We start from the raw sequence: 23,300 nt of genomic DNA, 5'->3' as shown, positions 1-23,300 counted from the left end.
AGTATTTTTTGCGGGCCTTCGAATGACGCCAAAATTGAACTGTTCGAATAACTATTTCGGGTAGAAAGAGCCATTTAACGTCATTTTTGGGTCCTTAAATTAAAATTCCAACTGTTTGGTTCTTTTTTGTGTTCGAAAGCCCCCCTTGGAAGCCCCAGTACCTCCCTGCCAAATTTGGTCGAGATCCGACGAAAACTGTGGATTTGTATAGAGAACATACACACACACATTCTTTGTTTTATTTATACAGATAGCTTACGCGATTCAGGCTAAGTAAAATAAACAACATACAGTAAAGGAAGAAGCTTTCATTTGCACAATATTAGACCATTTGCCCCTTCCTTGACTCTTTGTTTTCAAGTAACCAGAATACTACAACGACAATTTAGAGAAGAAACCATTATTTTTTCGATTATTTTTTATATTAATTTTGAATATACCTTATGAGTTATTACTTCTTCACGTTTTTAATTTAGTTGCTAAAATTGTATGTTAAACAAAACTTCATTTTTTTTTTTTTTTTTTTTGCTTTATATTAGACAAAGTTTTTTTTTCTTCAGGTAGATTTTAGGACCTGCGGATTATACGCCACCAAGGATAATATACAGGAAAATACTACATTCATCATCGTTTCAAAGGTAGCTTTTTGCAACTCCTTTACTTTTCCTTCAATAAAATTACATATTAGAGAGAAATTATCGCTAGTAAAATTCTGTTTGTGTTTTGACAAATTATGAAAATTTAATTTCTAGCTACTCACTCAGGAACAGGCTCTACAGGTTCTTGCACCTGAATTCGAGTCCAATACAGAGGCTTCATTGGAACTTTTGGGCTTACAGGTGGTTTTCGAGCTGAGAAAATTTTCGTTTTAAATTCAGAGAATAATATTCAATAAGATCATTTAGCTTTAAGAACCAAAACAAGAAAACAAACATTTGGTGCTATTTTAAATGTATAACTGATTTAAAAACATTCATTATCAAAGCCACAGCGAGTAAATGATGATTCTACCTAAGATGCCATGGATCTTTAAAATAGTTATCATTAAAGTAACAAAAAATAAATACAGCAGAATATTTAGACGAGTTGGCAAAATAACTTAAAAACACTAGTTGATCATAACATAATACCGTTCAAACACTAAATTAATATATAAAAAAATAAAGCTAAATAATTGAAAAAAAATATTAACTAAGAGAATAATTATTTGGTAATTTATTTTCTCATTTTATTATTTTAATAATTTGTTCTTGTGGATTGTCGTTAAGCCTTAACAACAATCCACAAGACAATTCAAATTGTATTTTTACTAACTAAACTTTGATAAAATTGAATTTGCCCTCCATCATGAAAAAACAAAGAAGTCATATACTTCAGACTTAGATTACAGCTTTCAGAACGATTTTACGTGCAAAAAACCCATGGGGTAAATATTTTTGCAGTTTGTAGTTTACAGGTTAAAAAAAATTGGTCGATAGTATTAGGGTTTTTATGCAAAATGACTTATCAATAATTTCTTATTTGCATAAATCTTGAAAACAAATTAGTTGAATGAATGTCTGAAAGCAATTTGTATGCTAGAATGTTTTTAAAAACTAGGTCATCTTTCAGATATCCAATCAATCAGTTGTGAAGTGGATAACTACACAAAAACTAACAAAACAATTTCATTCTTACCTGTTTGGTATGCACCATACCAACCTCCAGGAGGAGGTGGAGGTAAAGGTGATGGAGAAATAGGAACATTGCTTGATGGAGACCTTCCACTTGTTTGAAGAGACATTCCAGGTGGAGGAGGTGGAGGAGGAGGCTGTGAACTACCAAAACCTGGTAGAGGTGGGGGAGGAGGAGGAAGAAAATTTACACCACATGGAGGTGGTGGTGGAGGACGAGGACTTCCACCACATGGTGGAGGAAGAGGAGGAGGAGGTGGAATACCACCACATGGTGGTGGTGGAGGAGGAGGTGGTGGTGGAATACCAGCTATAGGTGGAAGTGGTGGAGGAGGTCTTATACCAGATAATATTGGAGGCTGTACAGAAAAAAGTGATGATGGTGGTGGTGGAGGAGGAGGTGGTGGTGGTATTGAATTGGATGAAATTGGAGGTAGAGTGGGTATTCCTTGACTCAGTGTTGGAGGTAATATTGCACTAGGAAATGTATTAGGTGGTGGTGGTGGAGGAGGAGGAGGAGGAATTGGGGATGAATTTTGAAAGGGTACATCTGAAAATTAAAAAAAAAAAGTCATTTGTTTAGAGAGAAAGCATATTAGTTGGTAATGATACATAATTATTGCAAATTTTAAAATAAATGAAAAATAATGAAATTTACTTTAAAAAATTTTAAGTAACAAAAAGTCTTGATTTAATTTGATTCAAATCTTTTTAAAAAAGCGAAAAAAAAACTCACTCATTTCTAATGGTGGTGGTGGAGGCGGAGGAGGTGGCGGTGGAATAGAAGAACCAGAAACCGCCTCAGGAGTGGGCGTGAGGCTGCTGTCTGACAGCATAGGCTTAACAACTGCTTGAGTTGAGCTACTATTTTCTGCTGATGACTGTGGAAGTGGTGATACAGTTTGAACAAGAGGTTTAACAGATTTTTGGCTGAGAGCATATAGCAACTCTTTGACTGGAGATGAAGCAGTGTCTATGAGTTCTGGAGCATCTGTTTGCACTGATGCTGAGTTTAAGTAGAAGGGTTCAGTTTGGCAATAACGTGAACGAGGTATTAATGTTTCTGATATCTGAGTTGTTGAAGATAGGAATGATTTAATATCACAAGAAGGAGACAAAGGGCTTGCGTCCAAATCTCTTTTGGCTTTTCTGGTAAGTTCTTCGATAGCTGCAAGGGTTTGGTACTTATCAACTTCCCGTTCAAGTCGTGCAACTTTCTTCTCATACTCATTCATCTTTGAGGCTTGCTCACCTCTTAGATTGAAAAGAGCAATCTCTCTTTCTTTCTGAAAAATATTTTAAATTTTTTTTTTCTCAGTACAGCATTTGACTAAAAATGATGAAATATATCTGCATGTTGAATTCCATTCAAAAACATACTTTTACCTGGATTCTATCAACTGCTTCTCGGTGGTCTTTCTTCACATTCATCAACATGGCTTGGATTTCTGGAATTAGAGAAGACATTCAATAAAGTTTTTCAGCAACTAAAATTGAAATTACAAAAGTGAATATCAGCAACAGATGCAGGACGCAGCTAAGGTGGTTATAATCAATTTATCAATCCCCAATGAAGATCAAGAGCCCTTTTAAATGGTTCATCCAATTGTAAGTAAACTATTCCAAATGCCAACAACTCTATATCTGCAGCGGCGGATTTGCCTTTTGACGCAAGTATCGCAATTGCAAGGGACCCCCACCACCATCGGGGCCGTGAAGGGGATTAAAAAATGCATATGCTAAATGTTATACTTAAATCCGTAACTGGCGATAGGGCTCCCAAAAATGCATTGCAACAGGTCTCCGAACCTGTAAATCTGCCACTGTATAACTGATATGTTAGTGTGTAAAATGTGTAAATGAAAAAAAAAAGTGTGTAAATGTAATGTTCGTCTCTTTTTTTTTCTTTTTTCTAGTTCTATCCAAATGCTGTAGAATCTGAAGATGAGGACAGTACAAAAGTATGAAGTTTTCCTCACTTGGACCCAACTTCTTAACATATATGAACCACATGGATTTATAATTGCGTAGTAACTATGTTGCACTGAATGTAGAAGAAATATTAATCTATGTTTAAAATAGCATAAATACAATATCCAGAAATATCACAAATTATAGTGTTTCTGAAGATACAAATATTCAAAACGGTTATTTAAAAAAGTGTTACCAGCTTCAGTGTAGAGTTGATTCGACCTGTGCTCTGGTACTTCATGAATAGTTGGACTAGGCCAAACAGTTGGGGAAAGTTTACCAGGTGGAGGGGCACTGGAAGTTTGAGGTTCAGAATGTGTCCAGTAATACATCAGGTCAGGCTAGAGATAAAGATTTCACCAATGAAAAACTTGACATAAGAAGCTGGGGAGAAATTTCTAAAAGTAACTTAATTTTTTGGTACTGCAAGAAAGTTTTAAAAATTTACAGAGTTTACTAAGAATTAAAAAAAAACATGAACTAATAAAATTTAATTCACATTTCAATTGTGCAATGAAAATGAAGTATCTGAACAGAGCAACAAAAAGAAGTTTCTTAGCTCAAGGCCAATTCTATGAGCTCTGAAAGCTTGAGTAGTGTTTACTAATGATAGCAATATACTCCCCCTCAAACTTAAAAGAACCAAATAAGATTTGTAGTATTGCCAACTTTTTTATTTATACTCACTGGGGGGGGGGGGCGGACGTTTCCACTAAGGCGTAAGCAATGAAATACTTTTGAATCAATCCAGCAATTTCTTAGGCAAGAATTAACCAACAGTTTACAATAAATATTAAAATTATTGTCATCAGAAGCAGGAATTTTTGGACAAGACCAATATGAAATGATGTATTAGGACTATAGAATCACTCAAAAATTTCGCTTGAAATATTGACTACATTTACGCATTGTTACACTGATTATAAAGACCTAAAATCGCTAATCCTTAGCAGAAACGGCTGCATAATTTGCATCAATCGTTAAAAAAAACCTAGTAATTTCTGGTAGAAACGGCGCAACTGCGTAATCGCCGCACCCCCAAAAAAGTGTGTCCAAAAAAACTTAAATGTTCAGAATCGCTGTATCACCCCACTTAAAAACGATGATTAACTCGTCCATGGCGTATCAGAGTAGAAAATACCCACTAAAAACCATATTTAAAAAAAGAATTTACAGTATATGCTTGTGCATGGCTCTATCCCCAACTGAAAAAAAAAATAAATAAAAAATGAAGAACAAAATTTCTTGTTTAAATTGATTCCCTATTTTTTGAAAAAAGTTTGGATTTTTGGAGGAAATTACTAAGGTGACTCCTTCTTTGCATTCAAGTTCACTATTTTTACCATTATAACTCAACTTCGATAAGTTGAAATGCATGGAAAATATTGCACTATCTGATCTTAAATATATTTCAAATTTTAAGGACAATGATTTAATTGCGGACTTGAAAGCGTATCGCTTACTGTTTGACCAACGATGAGATGGAAACGCAAACATTCGGTTTACAGACGAACACGGACAAATCTATCAGTTTGTAGGGATGTCAGCTTTCCTTTCTCGGATCTCAAAATTAAGCAGTCTCATTGATATGAACAAAACACTTGTATCAAATTTTTCCTTTTCCTCCTCATTCAGTTAAACTGTATTAATTGGCAGCTTGCCAATTCCGCAGCAAACGTACGCAACGTCACAACAACGCACAGTGGTTCAAAACGACAAAAAAAAAAACGGAAAAAATTCAATAACTTTGAATATTCTTAAAAAATGCTTTGGAAAATAGTTAAAATTGTTGCATGGTAATATTTATCTTCATGCTTGCTGATTGTGTTCACTGCGAAACCCCGATTTTACGTCCTTCGAATCTACGTTTCCCCCACATTTTACGTTTTTTATCATCAGGTCCCAGTTTTTCTGTACACTACTAATATTAATTTAACACGGATGGAAAGTTTGTTATTTATGAATTTCCCACATTTTACGTTTTCCCTAGGCAGTTAAAAAAAAGAGAAAAAAATGTTTTAAAATTAAGAAAAGTGTTTCCCTCTGTGCACTTTTAAACATAATCCACTCTGTTGAAAGTTAATCCATGGAACCAGAAACGCTTCTGCTCCATCCGTAGCTGACCTTATGGACTGAAGATGAACAAGAAGAATAGGAAACACAACTTGTCTCGTCTTTCAATATTGCATTTACGAGCTTAATAATAGTGAAAGACTATTTTCTTTATCATAAAGAGCAGGAAAAAACTTTGCAAAGTGTTCCAATCCTGGAAGATGCTGTATTTACAAATTGCTGTATTTACAGCAATCGCTGTAAAGCAATTGCTGATGCAAATTGCTGATATAGTCAGTAATAATGACTCATTATTACTGATGATTTTCACCCTAAACGCCCGGATTTGTTACTTAATGTGTTGGAATGATCTAAACTGGTGTGCACAAAAATGTTCTTTTCGTAAAATATTGCATTTTTACATTTCATAAGCGTCATCGTAGCAACCGTTATTACTATTTTTGTTTCCTTATCTGATTTTTGCTTTATATACATTTCTCGTATCTTACGTTTTCCCATATTTTATGTTTTTGGATTTGAATCGACGTTTTCCCACATTTTATGTATTATGTTTGATTCAGGCCTCTGAGAAACGTGAAATCAGGGTTTCTCTGTAGTTCATATTCATTTCTGTTTTTAGTGAAAAATATAAATTAAATAAGTCGTATGCCGCACGCAAGATTTATTTATTGCAATTGATACATTCGAACAATATTTTCCAGCAATGTTGACAAACTGAGAACAGCTTTATACTAGAATGATTTCGGAAAAGAAATAAGAAATTTCAAACGTTTAATGATTTTCTAATTTCATTGTTTTATAAACAGAATGGTTATTTAAATTTTATATAGAATTCTGTACGAGTTTTAAGAATTTCTTTCTCATATGTATCTTCTTTAAAGCCAAACGGTTCCGAAAATTGTTATTAGAATGATGCGCCACATTAAGCCATAACAACGTAAATCTGTTTAAAAAAATCCTCTGTATTCATTGATGAATGCTTCAAAAGCCCCAACTTTCGGAAACAGTAAACAAACGTTTTTAGGCTCTCCTGCAAAGTAATGAAACTGTGACATACGTTAGTCTAGAGGATGTCAAATTTGATGACCAATTTCTTTGATAAAAAAGCAATTTTCCCCCGTTACACCGTTACGAGTTATTTTCTAACTTACTAAATTGGTATTCGTAAATAGCGAAGATCAAACAAAAACATCTGCCACGACTGCAGTCACAGGTGGTCGCAGCTAAAATGTTGTTGTTTATTTACAGGAAGGATTAAAATATTGATATATGTAAATTTTAGCCCACCGGAAGCCGCCGATAAAAGTATATTCCACAATACTTTTCATTATATTTTGAAGAAAATAATGTTTTTTTATTTTAGGTAGTTTTCAATTTTGATGAATTTTTAACTTTTAACTACGATGTAATATGCATCCGATAAGTGTTAAAAACCAATCAGAAATGACTTATTAAATTTTAGTCCTCCATATTGAACGAATGAATTAAAACTGAAGCATAAGTCGTACGTCCGAAAAAAGTTAAAACATAATTGTTCAACAATCTCGGCTTTTTTTTTTTTTTTTTTGTAAAAAAGATTTTTTTTTTTTTTTTTTCAAAAAACTCTTATGGAGTAAGTTACTACAACTGAAGGGCTAAGTAATTATGGCATGAAATATTTCTTATCTTAAAACTTAAAAAATGGCTATTTTTTCCGCCCTTGAACCACTGTGCAACGTAACCGTTAACATATTTGCGTATGCCGCAATGGGAGAACGTAGCGAGACATCTACTAGGGATGCGATTGAAGTATCTAGTGTAGACCACAACGCACGCGCGGACTTCAACTTTAGTTTGTTTAGTTTTTTCAAATTTTCAATCATAATTTGAATTTCTATAATTAAAATTTAAAATAGAAGAATATATTGTATTTCTATCGATGCCCAAAGTTTTATTCCAATCGGTGATTCACACTTGGGTAGGGTTACTTGTTAGTGTCTCTAACTTTCATTGAAGTGAATGAAGACATTTTCTTTTAATAAGGCCATCGCGAGGTCAAAAATTTGGAAGGAGGTCGCTTGTGGCATGTGGCAGGCACTCATTTTTGTTTTTTTTTTTTCAAACGTACAGACAGCAAGAAAGAGAGTCCAGATTTTTGCTTGGAGAGAGTCATTCAGGGTTCGAAAATATCATGATATTTTCGAAAATATCCGATATTTTGATATATATCGGATATTTTGATATCAATCCGATATTTTCAATCGGCACAAATTAAAGTTTTCAAAATTGTAAATGCATCCTCAAATCACCCTTTCTTTTCTTATATTGTTATTACAATAATATTTCGACAAAATTAACGTTTCATTCATTATATATATTTAATATTTCATTTAACATTTTTATGAATTTTAATGGAGTTAATTTAGTATTATCTGTTTTACTTATTTTTCTTCTGTTAGCTAGTTTTACACAGTTATATGATTCAGAAACATAAAATATGCATTAATCGGTGCACAGTCAAAAGACATTTTTTTCTTTTCTGACCAATGTTTAATATTTAATCAAGCACTTTTAATATGAATTAAAATTGTTACATTACTAATAATTTTATGGATATAAAATAAAAAAAGAATATTATATTAATTTGTTACATTAATGATGTATTAATGCATCATAAAAATACAGTACAATATTTTTGGTTATTTTTAATAATAAAGGTCAATAATTATGATTAATATCATTTTTATATTGAAAATACCGTGGTTGAAAAAATAACCATCAAAAATGTCAAAAAATCACGATATTTTCAAAATAAATATCGGATATATATCGGCGAACCCTGCTGTCAATACTAGCATACAGGCAATCAAATTAAGAGAATGGCGTGCTATAAGCGGAGAAGGAGGATTAGCTATTTGAATTGACAGTCGTAAGCACAATATTCGCGGAGATACTTCCCCGTAAAATTTTCGAAATTGTAGTTCTAAAATTGCAGTTTACACGATCTCTGGCGATGTTCGGAGGAAGAGAGGTTCAGACACTTTTACGAATGCTTCAAGCGCAGACTCTCTCTGCCTTTGAAATTTCTTACAAGAAGTCCTAAAACTGAACTTTTAGACGATTTTAACGATAGGGGAGGAGACAGGGAAGATCGGGGATGCTCTCTAATTTTTAGAAAATGAAAATGAAATGCCCGAAATAAGCTCAGTTTTTGACAATTTTTGTTGAAAAGAAAAAATGGGGTTTAGGCGATCTTTCGCCGGAAATTTTTTGAATTTGAGGTTCTAAAAACGCAATCATAGGCCATTTTGTAAACGTAGATTCGGAGCCTCTAACACGAATTTTTTTTTCGGAATTGAAGTTCCAAAATATTAAATTTTAGACGAGTTTTAGTGATGTGGGGACAGAGACGATTGGGGTACTCCTAAGGAAGTTTTTCAAAATTTGAAGTCCGAAATAGTAGGTTATCTTTTATGACAAAACCCTCACCTGGAACTTTTTTGTCCTAAAAGCAAAGTTTTATACGATCTTTAACTCTGTGAAGGGGGGGGGGGCAGTCGGCATTCCCTGGAATATTTATCGAAATCCTAAAAATCCATTTCTTAGCTATTTTTGATGAAATAAGGGGACAAGATGGGGTTCGGATGGGGGGGGGAGTGAATTCGGGACCCTTTCACAGAGGCATGACACCATCATTCCAGATATTTCAAGTTTTACATTTTGTTTTTGTAGCCGGAAAAAAAAAAATTCAAGAAGGTAAGTTGGGAAGTTAGATCAACAAAAAAACTGTTGTGCAGTTCAAGTTCTACATTAAAACCTTTGTCAAATGTTGAACACAATTTGGAACTATGTAAGGAAAAGTAACAATATTTATGAAGACTTAGTAATGGATTACGCTTGCAACAGTCATACACTTCTCATCTACGTTGACAGTATGTATAAAAATGAAAACCCATGACTTCCAAAACTGATGTAAATATCTCTTTCTAAGAAAAGACTTTTGGAATACAATTAATTGAAAGGCCTGGTATTTTCAGTCCCACTTTCAAAGAGTAATCAATTAAAGCGTACAGGACTAATCGTTACCAAACTTGGCAATATGAAGTTCTTTTCGGCAAAAAAGAAAGAAAAGAAGCTCAAAAGTCAGGGGCGCCAATAAGTGATGGCACACCCCTCTTAATTACAACTGAGTATCCCTAACGAACCCCCCCCCCCCCCCCCCCAACTTTTTACTAAAATAACTCTTTAAAATTTCAGTGTTGCCGTATGTGTCATGACGTCCCCCCCCCCCCTTTTCCCAATCTTTCCAGGACACTCGAGTAAAAACGGTAACGGTATGGTAAAGTAACGCTGCAATATTGTTAAACAAAATGAGGCATGGAAATATCGGTTTGAAATGTCTTTAGCAAATTCATTTAGACCAGCAATTCAAAATGAAACTTTTCGCTACAAAGAAGGACGTTTATTTTATATTTTTATTTATTTATTTAACTTTTTATTCTTTCAAAGAAAAGTACTCAGTCAGATGACTTTTCTAAGATTAGCTTTGTGCTGCCTTATTTGTTCCGTTGCGGCTTTCCGTTTCGTCAAAGTGATTTTACATACCCCCTTAGCCATCATTGAAAAAATAATCTCTCAAATCTCAAACAAATCATTTTAATCGAAAAAAAATCATTTTATTTTTCACCAAATGCCATCCAAAACTTTTAACGACAAATCATTTCCACCGATTGGAACTTTCTTTTTATTTTCACAGCTCAACTGATAAAGGAAAGTTAAGAACATTAAATAAACTTTTCAATCTTGACAATGAACTTTCCAACTATCAGAAGTGCAATAAACTTTCAAGCAGAAAACTATTAAACTCTAAAATCAATAGCAAAGGCGAGCAACTCAGTAACGGGTCAACACTTTCGAGCTTTTTGGATCATTTCAATTGTAATTCAAGCGAAGATTTTCTCAGCGTTCTTTAGCAACATGAAGAGTGTTTTTTCGAACTGCGGCTGAGCAAAACAAATTAAGAGCGATTATTTTCTTTTCCATCGAAATTCTACTCGTGAGTCAAGAAATAAATTTTCAAAAAGTTTTTAATTACTGATGTAAATGCCTTCGCTTTTAACAATCTTTTGCCCTCTGATGTACAAATTTTCAATTCCGGATCGTGAAAAATCAATTTTTTTCGGAGCAACATGTCTGGAGATGATACTTTAATAATTTCAATCTAGATTTTAATAATTTTAATGAAATTATTAAAATTTTGTCACGATGTGAATTGTTGGCATGATGAAACAGTTCGGATAAGTGGACTTAGGAAGCCTCAAGTACAGCTTATTTTGGGCATTTTACCGATTGCTGTAACTTCCACTACTTTCAATTGATTTTTTGTCATTAATTAATCTGTATTGTCTATCTTCTCTAAAGAACATTTACCAAATGCACATTCGTTCATGTAACATAACAATGGCGCACGCCATCACTAAATATTGTTACAAATTCTGTAAATAGTAATTATTGTAGTAACGTAACCTGTAAATTGTTTCCCGTAATGAATATACAACCCCTTTTCATTCGGCTGAAGTATACGACCCCCTATTTCTTTTCTTTTCATTGATAAAATTTGATAACGGTCTACGCATTTCGAGAAGCTGTAAGAATGTTGTGGAAACTTTTTCGATGTTTATAAAAAGCGTCCCGCGTGATAAAAAGTTTAGTTTCGATTGAGAATTTGTACTGAGAGTGTATTAGCTCTGTTTATAGCGAGGCATTTCGCTGTGTTGTTTTCGTATTTGGAAGTAAATACGTGTGTAACCGTTAAGTTTACGGTGTTGAGTGATATTTGCTTAATTGCTGATGATTAATTTAGCAGTTGTTAACGATTTCTCCTGTACATAGTGTAAATAAAGCTCCTGTGTTTTTATCAAGAACTGTGTCTTCATTTCAAGAAAGTGGAAGTCGCACCGAATCTGTTACAATTGGCGCCCAACGTGGGGCTACTTCAGGACTTTCTTGCAGTAAGTGTGACTTTGGACATTTTTTCATAAAGACTTTTTAAATTTGGACTTTATTTTTATGGTGATTACTCGCGCAATGGATGAACAATTAAAACAACTTCTTGATGCAATCAACTCGGTGAAGAGTGATATGGCGGCTAATCAAGAACAATTAAAAAATGATATGGCGGCTAATCAAGAACAATTGAAAAATGAATTGGCGGCTAATCAAGAACAATGGAAAAGTGATTTAATGGTGCTGAAAAATGATTTAGCTTCTAAACAAGAGGAAATTAAAAACGACCTTACTTCGGTAAAGACTGTGATGGAAAATAAATTTAATGAGATAGAGCATCGAGTTGATGCTTTTGATGAAAAATTTGAAACAGTAGAAAACCGTATCGCAACAGTTGAGAATCATGTGGATGAGAAAATTAAAAACATGGAAAGGAGATTGGTGACCGCGGAAAGCAGCTCTGTACAGTTTGGCGCTCCCACATCGATTACTCGACCGTCCATTAAACTTGCAACATTTGATGGGAAAACTTCGTGGCAGGTTTACAAAACTCAATTCATGATAGTGGCGGAAGCGAACGGATGGGACTCTGTTACCAAGGCCTGTCATCTTGCAGCATCCCTGAGAGGTGACGCAGCGGACATTCTCCAGACCCTTCCGGACAGCCAGCGCCTGAATTTCGCCGCCCTCACATCTGCGTTGGAGCTTCGCTTCGGTGAGAAGTGCCAGAAAGATTTCAGCCGACTCCAGTTGAAGTCCCGTTTCCAGAAAACCGGGGAAACCCTGCAAGAGCTAGCGGCGGATGTCGAGAGACTGTCGCATCTTGCTTTTTGCGACTGCCCTGCGGATGTTCGAGACAAACAGGCACTCAACTACTTCATCGACGGAGTTCGGAATCCTGAGATCCAGAAGGCCCTCCGAATGCGAATGTAAACGACTTGAAATCCGCTTTAATATATACGATGAGATACGAGGCCGCCCAAGAAGCAACACGTGTGGATCGCCATCTAATCCGGACTCAGGAAGCTGATGAGTCTGATTCCAGGTCGTCCCATCTCGCTGAACTTGAGAGACAACTCGGTGACTTGGCAAGACATCTGAACAGCATAACAGCCCAAAAGAAACAAGAGCAGAAGTGCTGGAAATGCGGTAGTGAAGGGCACCTGCGAAGGAGTTGTCCTGCTCGCCAAGCTACGCGAGGAAAAGAAATCACCTACACCAGAGCTCTGCAGATTTCCTCTACTAGTAGTGGCAGTTATGGACTTTTCATTTACGCCCATGTAAATAGGAATCCTTGCAAACTGATTGTCGACAATGGAGCCAATGTGACAATCGTTAGGACAGATGTTTGGATTGAAACTGTTGTGGACATCGCCACGCGTAAGTCTCCAGACTGTGACAGGTGACAAAATTGAGATTGAGGGTAAAGTGGACTTGGAAATAGTGTTTGGGAATGCCACCTACCATCATACGGCATTCGTTGCGGATATCACGGACCCCTTCATTCTCGGATTGGACTTTTTAAAGAAATACGACTTCACCCTTGACTTCAAGACTAATGAACTGCACTCGATGAGAGAAGACATAGCCATCTTCAACGTTAAAAATGATGTAAAATCCGCTCATCAAATAATAGCCCAAACAGATTTATCGATTCCCTCAAGGTCAGAATCATTAATACCTGGCTCCATTGAAGAAAGCAATAGTTTTCGATTTGGACTCATTGAATACCCTAACCTAAGCAATAGCCTAAAAGGAGTGCTGGTAGCATCTACGCTTGTGGACCTTTCTAAGGATGTAATTCCTGTGAGAGTCGCCAACGTGAGTGAAAGGCCAAGGAATATCCGAAAAGGTGAAGTGTTGGCAACTTGTACTCCAGTAAACTGCATCATTAGAAGAATCAATTCCCCCGAGACTGTGTCTTCTGAGTCCTTGACATCGAAGTTAATTGGGAGTGCGTCATTATCGAAAGATCAAAGAACTGCTGCGGAACAATTGGTGGACGACTTCAAGCATCTGTTTTCATCTACATCGGAGGATGTTGGCCGTACGAATTTAACGCAGCATAGGAATTAACACTGGAGAACACCACCCTATTAAACAGCATCCAAGACGACTACCGTTCGCTAAGAAGGAAGAGGTTGAAACCCTCCTGAAAGAGATGAAGGAGAATGATGTAATCGAACCTTCATCCAGTCCTTGGGCCTCTCCCATCGTCTTGGACCGAAAGAAAGATGGCTCCACCAGATTCTGTGTCGATTACCGACGGCTGAATGAAATCACCAAGAAAGACAGTTACCCTCTTCCACGGATAGACGACACCTTGGACACTCTTTCCGGACACAAGTGGTTTTCGACCCTGGACTTGAAGAGCGGCTACTGGCAGGTTGAGATACACCCTGATGACCGAAAGAAGACAGCGTTTACAACTGGACAAGGCTTATGGCAGTTTAAAGTGATGTCCTTCGGCCTCTGCAATGCACCAGTTACGTTCGAGCGTCTTATGGAGACAGTGTTAAGAAGGCTTTCCTACGAATCCTGTCTGGTCTACTTAGACGATATCATCATCGTGGGACGCAGTTTCGAAGAACATCTGGCAAATCTTAGGAAGGTGCTGCAAAAGCTTAAGGAAGTTAATCTGAAGTTAAGCCCGTCCAAATGTAATTTGTTCCGCCGGAAAGTGAACTACCTTGGTTTCTGAGGGTGTACAAACCGATCCAGAAAAGGTATCCGCGGTCAAGAGTTGGAGTCGTTCCGAAAACATCCATCAGCTGCGAAGTTTCCTGGGGCTCTGCACGTACTACAGGAAGTTTGTGAAGGGTTTTTCCAACATTGCACGACCTTTGCATAAGCTGACGGAGAGCAAGCAAAAGTTTGAATGGTCCAAAGAATGCGAAGATGCATTTCTACGACTGAAGGAGCCTTTAACATCAACGCCTATCCTCAGCCTGAAAAATCCTTCATCCTGGACACTGATGCGAGCAACGAGGGCATCGGAGCTGTTTTATCCCAAGAAATTGACGGCAATAAACATGTCATCGCTTACTGGAGCAAATGCTTATCAAAGTCGGAGCGAAATTACTACGTCACCAGAAAGGAGTTACTGGCCATAGTGAAAGCTGTAGAACACTTCCATCATTACCTCTACGGCCGAAAATTTCTGCTTCGGACAGATCATGCCTCGTTAACTTGGCTTTTGAACTTCAAGAATCCAGAAGGCCAGATAGCCAGGTGGATACAGCGGCTCCAGGAATATGACATGGAGATCAAGCACCGAAAAGTGTTGTCTCACGGTCATGCTGACGCTTTATCAAGGAGACCCTGTCCTGAGAACTGCAATTATTGTTCCCGAATCGAGAAACAGTATGGAACTACTAGCCCTACTGCCTATCAGGTGACAGTGACTCCAACATCATCAGAACCTGATCCATGGAGTGACGACCAAGTTCGAAAAGATCAACTTGAAGACCCCGACATAAAACCAATTTTGGAGTTCATGGAAAGTGACAGTCGGCGACCTAGCTGGCAGGACGTTTCCATCTTCAGTCCTGCAACAAAAAGATACTGGGCTTTATGGCACTCGCTCCATTTACGGAACGGTGTGCTACACCGAAAATGGGAATCTGATGACGGCAAAGCATCTAGGTGGCAGTTACTACTTCCCCGATCAAGGATTTCAGATGTTCTGAAAGAAATACATAGTAGTGCGACTGGAGGACATTTTGGTGTGTTGAAAATCCTCAATAAAGTTCGGGAGCGCTTCTTCTGGAGCAAGGCGAAGGATGACGTGGAGAAGTGGTGCCATTCTTGTGACGCCTGTTCTGCTCGTAAAGGACCGAAGAAAAGAAGCAGAGGGAAGCTACATCTGTACAACGTTGGAGCTCCTTTCGAACGAATTGGGATCGACATCTTGGGTCCTCTACCAAGAACTGCTGATGGGAACAAATACATTCTTGTTTCCATCGACTACTTCACCAAATGGCCGGAAGCATATCCCATTCCAGATCAAGAAGCTACCACCGTAGCAGAGACTCTAGTCCAACATTGGATCTCGAGATATGGAACACCTTTGCAGATTCATTCCGATCAAGGGAGGAATTTCATCTCTGCTGTGTTTAAGGGCCTATGTCAAATTTTCGGAATTGAGAAAACTAGGACAACACCACTACACCCACAATCGGACGGCATGGTGGAGAGATTTAACCGCACAATCCTGAATAATCTCTCGCTTATGGTATCCAGAAATCAACAGGATTGGGACAAGAAGCTACCTTTGTTCCTGTTGGCCTACCGCAGTGCTGTCCACGAGACTACCGGATTTGCCCCATCTCAGATGCTCTTCGGACGAGAGCTTCGGCTACCTTGTGATCTCGTCTTCGGTCGTCCTCCGGATGCGACTGCATCGCCTGAGGAAGTACATCCAGGATCTCCAGGCCCGGTTGGAAGACGTTCATAACTTCGCACGAGAGCAAATCAACATCGCGGCGGAGAAGATGAAGACCCGATACGACACAAGGTCTACTGGACATGAATTCAACGAAGGCGACAAGGTTTGGTTATGGAATCCCATCCGACGGAAAGGTCTCTCACCCAAATTGCAGTCGCATTGGGATGACCCTACAAAGTCCTTAACCGACTAAATGACGTCGTAGTGAGGATCCAAAAATCACCTAATGCAAAACCTAGGGTTGTACATTATGATCGGTTAGCCCCATACTATGGCCATAGTTCATGAGTATTACGTAAACAACCATGGTTGATAACATAAAAGTTGTAGATAATATTTTTTGCTTTTAATGTTTAGTAATATTTCTTGTTATTATTGTGTTTCCTATGCATTATTGGTTATTATTTAATGTGTGTATTTGTGAACTTGTGATAGAAGTTTGCACCCTTTCTGGGGATTGTACTGCCCGGGACGTGCAATCCTTAGGAAGGGGGCAATGTTACAAATTCTGTAAATAATAATTATTGTAGTAACGTAACCTGTAAATTGTTTCCCGTAATGAATATACAACCCCTTTTCATTCGGCTGAAGTATACGACCCCCTATTTCTTTTCTTTTCATTGATAAAATTTGATAACGGTCTACGCATTTCGAGAAGCTGTAAGAATGTTGTGGAAACTTTTTCGATGTTTATAAAAAGCGTCCCGCGTGATAAAAAGTTTAGTTTCGATTGAGAATTTGTACTGAGAGTGTATTAGCTCTGTTTATAGCGAGGCATTTCGCTGTGTTGTTTTCGTATTTGGAAGTAAATACGTGTGTAACCGTTAAGTTTACGGTGTTGAGTGATATTTGCTTCATTGCTGATGATTAATTTAGCAGTTGTTAACGATTTCTCCTGTACATAGTGTAAATAAAGCTCCCGTGTTTTTATCAAGAACTGTGTCTTCATTTCAAGAAGTGGAAGTCGCACCGAATCTGTTACAATATATTGAAATCTGATGGATAACTTCCATTGGTTGCTAGATAACGTGAAAATATGTCAGAAATACAAGGGTGCCAACTTAGGAGGGGGAGGGGGGGGTCGTGGCGCAGACTGCGCCGTTGAAATTTTTAGGGGGGGGGTTGAGGGGTATTTTCCTCAGTTTAGGGGAGCTTCCTATTTGGGGGGGGGTGAGCCATTGCCCTTAGGGCGGTGGGCACCCCTGAGAAACATAATGAGTTCAATATTTTTCAGTTCTTGATTACGCCGCTATTACGCTGTATGAAAATAGAAAGATCCGGATGTAAGCAAGATTTTACGTTTCTGCCTTCGGTTTCTGTCGATTTTCTGCAAATGTGCAGCGTGCCCCTAAGTCAGAAAAAGCAGGTTCCCAGTGTAATCAAGAAAAATTATCCGATATTTTTCTGAAGACAAAACTTATAAAGCTGAATAGGTGCAATCGAGAGAATTATAGCCAAGGAATCATCTAACATTCAAATTAGAATCTAATTTCGCTAAACATATTTATTAATTACCTGCAATGGCGCAGACAAGGGAGGGCTCAGAAGGTCTGGGCCAAATCCATCGCCCTTTAGTTTTTTTTTTTTTTTTTTTGATCGAATATAATCCTATGTATGTAGTACGTAAAATAATTCCAAGCAAAGATAACAATAATTTTAGATTTGATATGTAAAAAAATAAAATTTATTTTCTCTCTTTCTACCCCTACATAATCAAACTGTATGTGAATATAAGTTGATCTATAATGATGATTTTGCTTTTATTTTTTAACTATGAGAAAAGTAAATACACTTAATTAAAATACCAGAAAGCACAAGATTAAGTATTTGTTTTTCATAAATTTATTTTATTAACTAAAGCTATTCAATATTTTTTTAAAATGTTTTTCGTTCTCAGCAATCGATAAAACCAAAAGAATATGTTTGGATGCGGGTTGAAGTATGATATTAGAATGGTGGACCTTCGATCCTGCCCCCCCCCCCCCCTTGAGAAATTCCTGTGTGCGCCACTGATGACCTCCTGCATAACAAATGTTTGCCATATTGAGTGTCAGGAGCTTATTTTATTTTTAGCAGTGTCACATGACTAAAAACGCCCGGCCACCGCAAGCACCAATTCAGACTGCGGCATTTCTTTTGATATTGAAGTGCCTTTTGAAATACACGATAAATCGTCGAACAATGTTTGTTTTTTCTTTGCCGCTTGTAAAGAAAATATCGGAAAAAACAATATTAGATAGGTTTTATAAATATTTATGCAACATTTTTAAAGGCAATTTTAAAGCAGAACAACGCAGTGTAAACAAATGTGAGAAAATAATTTTTTAACCATCTTCCTTTTCACTAATTATACCGCTTGAAGTTACATTAATCTAATGTTTCTGTATATACGTATGTTTATTCATTTTTCCATCGGAGAAACAATTAACTACGTAATTGACTGCGTAGTGTTTTAAACAGTTATGGGCGAAAATTCGCTTCGTGCATTAAACAAACTAGTTTTTTTTTTTTTAATTAACAACTTCATTTGAAAATTGCACATTATTACTGCTTACGTGAGTTTGTAGAATTGAAACAACATTGCATAAAGAACTATTTAACCAATGATGAAAGCTTAGCACTTGATGAATGTGGAAAAATCAACAAATTGTCATAAAATAATCATTGGTTACATAAACACTTTTCTCCCTCAAAACTATTAGGAATAATAAGAGTTATTCTACGGATCAAAGTCAGACTGTTAAATATTATGCATGTAAAAAAGTTTTAGTGTGTTAAAAACTGCAACACTTCATTTATGTGTCATTAAAAATTAAAATGCAAAAATATCCATTAATGAGTAAAATTAATCAACGTGTATCGCAGTAAAAATAAAGGAAATAAAAAGAGTTTAAAACTCAGCAAACAGCAGTTTCGACGCTATTAAAAGCAAGCCTCTTCATCAGTGCATGAAAGGGAAATGGTTCACGAAGTCCGAACTAAAGGTCAACTCTTAGATTTGTCCGTTAGTTAACTTTATAAAGTAAAATTAACTGCCATTTTGGTAGATCATACATTTGAGCATCGATTTAGCAACTTCTGCTGACTTAACAGTAATAAGTTTCAATTCTTCTGTTGCATCAAGTTAACTTGTAATGCTGCTTTGCCTTAGTTTGACACTTTTCCTTTTCTCCACACATTCCTCTGTTTTCTGTAAAGCTTTATGATGCATCATTGTTTAGTGAATTGAAATAAATATTAGGGATGTGCCGATAGATAATTGACAAATTAATCGGCAGAGCCGATAAATTATCATAATGATTATTTTTTATACTACTAACTTCATCATATTTTTTCTCGAATATTTTTCGTTTTTAGAAATAGCTAATAGTTGTTTCTGAGAGACGATTAACTTTTCTCACCTTACTTAATTTTCCTAAACTAATTTCAAAATTTCATCCAATTTTTTGAGCCAATTTTCATGATACTGGTAATAAAATTACATTATATTAACCTACACATGAAATTTAAAAATATTAAGGGATAGCTTGAGGCCAGCGGGCTAATTTAGGAGCACATTTAATTATTTTTTTTAGTTATTAGTAGCAATTTAATCCAAGACTTTTAGTCTTCATAAAAAATTATAAGGTCATCTAAAAACACTGTGCTAAAGGAGAAAAGTATCGACATAAACTGTAAAATGCATAATGTAATCACATGTACATTTAGAAGGAACAAAATCACTGGAAAAAAATGTGTCACCAAAAGCTAGGGTGAAGGTATCATATATATAAACTTAGGAAATGATCCTTTAATATTTCATTCAGTTTTACGCACTTTCTGAGCGATTAAACTTTTGTTTCTCCTCTCTACACTTTCATACTACATGTTATAGGAATGTTTACAGAAAATTACAGTTATTTGTAGTTAAAAAATGTATTCAAAATGGTTTCTTGTTGAAGGAAATGCTTAAAAAAAATATATTGGAAAATATTTTTTCCGCTGATGAATCGGGAAAATTTTGGCCTATTGATCAGTACTGCCGATTAATCGGTTGCATCGCTAGTAAACAACATATATGATTACTTTCTCAAACTAATTAAAGAATTGGAAGTATATCCTTTAATGATAAATTTACTTTACACAGCTGAGTTGCTGTGAGACACAACTTCCCAAGGACATACTTTGGACTTGAAATCTTAATAATAAAAGTCGTTTTCACTGTTTTATTCATGAAATAAATGAATAACGCTATTATTTGTATTCAGTTTTTAGATTGAGGTTGTATTAATTCTGAGCATGAGTAGAAGATATGTTTCCGCAGTTTTAGCAGCCGTAAATGGTGCTGCTTCGTTCTTGAAACTGTAGCTTTGAGTTTCTATCAGTGAGATAATAATAGTTATTGGAAATTTTTGGATGAAAACTAAGAAACGTAAAACTCTCTACACTTCCCAGGTTTTTGAAGACAATTTTGGAATCCCTTGCATGCGCCTCCCCCTCCCCGTTTTTTTTTTTTTTTTTTTTTTTTGAATAATGTACTCTTTATGTGGTTTCTACTTTTCCAGGTTTCCCAGTGGCGTAACAGCGCTATTTACGTTCTCGGCACTGAACGTATGGCTATTCAAGTTATTCCAAGTATGCATGACACTTCAAGTTATTCCAAATACACATGACTAATCCAAGTTGTTCCAAGTACGCCTGACAGTTCAAGTTATTCCAAGTACGCATGACTATTTCAAGTTATTCCAAGTACGCATGACTATTTCAAGTTATTCCAAATACGCATGGCTATTTCAAGTTATTCCAAGTACGCATGACTATTTCAAGTTATTCCAAGTAAGTACGCATGAGTAATTCGAGTTATTCCAAGTACGCAGGTTTCCAGCAAGAGTGCTCTGCATCGAAGAAATATCACGAGAAAAACTATCTGACACAGTATAGCTGCTGTCTTTAGCTATTAAATACAAAACGACCAAAGAAATATTAGTAAAATGTTTAACTTCGTACGATAAATTCAAGTACTTCGCACATAATAACATCGTAAAAATTGCACTAGTAGCAATTAGAATTGCAGACTCATGTTTGAAGCTTAAAAATAACTTCTTTTTAAATGTAAAAAAAAATGAGAATATGGACTGACCCAAGGCAATCGGCAAAATTCTTTTGTGGAATATCTTTTGACCAATTAAATTCCCCCCCCCCTCGAAAAAGAAGTTCTTTGTTACCCTGAAAAAACGAACCTTTAATTCCAATTGCGATTCGTGCAACTTTAGAGCTGCTCTGTAACCAATACATCTTTGCACTTTACAATTGGAATTCATCGTTTACTGCCCGAATAACAGGCATTCATAGCTTAGATATTCACTGGAATATGTAAGCCTCAAATCAATTAATTCATCAGCCAACTTTAAATTTCACTAAACTATTGAACATTGTCAGAAGAAAATTCATACAGTGAGAAAATAGTTAATATATTTTTGTTAACTATCTAGTTACGCAAGAAATTATCCTTAAAAACAGTGGAGGCTCGAGCCTTGAAAAAATGAGGGGGCCACATCAGGGGTTCACTCGTACCCCCCCCCCCCCCACACACACATGGTTTTTGAAGAAAAAAAATTAATAATTTTTAATATTTAAACTTTCTTAAAATAATTATTTGTGTTAAATAAAAAAAAATTCATTTTAAACACAGGACAAGCTACAAAATGCATCAAGAAAATTATTCATCTCACGTTTATATTCAGTAAGCTTTCCAGCGCTGCAATACACCTCCCTTGCAGCCCGCGGATAATACGATGCAAAAAAAAATGAAGTTTTGATTTAATATACAATTTTAGTAACAAAATTAAAACTTGAAGAAGAAAAAACTTTTAAGGTATATTCAAAACTTATATAAAAAAAATTTATAACAGGGCTTCCCGAACTTTATATAGCCAACGGACCCCTTTCATAGACCAATGTTAGTAAATTGTAGTATAGATACTGGCAGTTTGTAATTAATTGAACATTATTAAATTAACTGTGACTAATTACAGGGGAACATCACTATTTAATGAAGCCGTTGGTAAATAGTTTTACAATGCTTCACTTCATTTAAAAATTCTGGAGTACAAAAATGAAATTGATCAGACAGAATTCAATTCGTAACAAAGTATTCAAAATTGAGCATCAAATTAATGGGGAAAATGAGGTTATTTTAGATGGTACAATTTTATAATATAGGGATACCCTTTTGACTGCTTTAGTTGAAAACCCAAGTTCAGAATCTTGACAGCTTCGATACTTAACGCTGCAAATATTCGAACACTTTAAACACGTTTAGTAAACACTTTTTGAACTCCCCGCATTTTAGAGCCCTCTGAAGCACACTTTTTGGAGCAGTTTTAAAAACATTTCACGAGAACACTTTTCAGAGAACTTACTTGGTTCAGCACACTTTTTTTTTAACACTTTTTATGTTTTGGAACGCTTTTGGAAACATTTTTTAAGCACTGACACAACTTTTTTAGAATACTTCGACATTTTTAGGACCCTTTTTTACAGCACTCATTAAACACGCCTTTGATTATACCAATCAGCAATCTTGTGAGGCAGCTACCAACCGGCACCGAGAAATGCACGGCGTTCGATCATGGAAAGTCATCATTTTTGCCAACATTCTTGACACCAATCGACAATGGTTCTTTGCAATAAAACTTCTAGTAGTGTCATAGAGAGATTCTATTGATTGGAAGTTTAAAAAAGCTGTTGAGATTATATTTGTACAAAAGAAAGCAATGATTTCACAATTGAACCGAAATGTGCCCCTAATCCTGATTTCAAATTCCCCAGCTTAAATTTAACAAATATCCAATGGGACGATTCGGAAAGATTCGGAGCACATTTCAGTACAATTTCTTTTCAGCGGAGCACATTCTGAACTCATTTTAATGTACATTCAGGTAATTGGAACACTTTTTTTCTGAATTAAAGCGTTCCAATGTGTAAGGGTAAAAACGGTACTGCTTTTCTGGTTCCCTATCTCATAGAACTGGTTACGACTAAGTATTCAAGCATTTCTGATTAGCGTCTAACACTGAAAAATTTATGAAGTCACTCTTTCTCGATTAAGAAGTGCTCAAAAGACAACTTCATGCTTCGAAGATAAAAATTCTGGTTTTCAGAAGTAAAAG

At 36.1% G+C, this 23,300-nt stretch overlaps 1 protein-coding gene across 1 annotated transcript in view; it reads right to left on the bottom strand.

Annotated features, from left to right (window-relative positions):
* Positions 1-23,300, bottom strand: part of LOC129220735 (formin-2-like) — an 80,003-nt gene that overhangs the window by 36,536 nt on the left and 20,167 nt on the right. Inside the window, exons 3-7 of the mRNA XM_054855165.1 lie at positions 3,841-3,985; positions 3,060-3,121; positions 2,449-2,959; positions 1,678-2,232; positions 761-851 (exon numbers count right to left, since the gene is read on the bottom strand). Coding sequence (XP_054711140.1) covers positions 761-851; positions 1,678-2,232; positions 2,449-2,959; positions 3,060-3,121; positions 3,841-3,985 — 1,364 coding nt within the window. The remainder of the gene's footprint in view (positions 1-760; positions 852-1,677; positions 2,233-2,448; positions 2,960-3,059; positions 3,122-3,840; positions 3,986-23,300) is intronic.

Source organism: Uloborus diversus, chromosome 4, assembly GCF_026930045.1.
Source record: "Uloborus diversus isolate 005 chromosome 4, Udiv.v.3.1, whole genome shotgun sequence".
In the NCBI taxonomy this organism is placed as follows: domain Eukaryota; kingdom Metazoa; phylum Arthropoda; class Arachnida; order Araneae; family Uloboridae; genus Uloborus; species Uloborus diversus.
The sequence above is the reverse complement of the archived record's forward strand: the minus strand, read 5'-3'. Positions and strand labels throughout refer to the sequence as shown.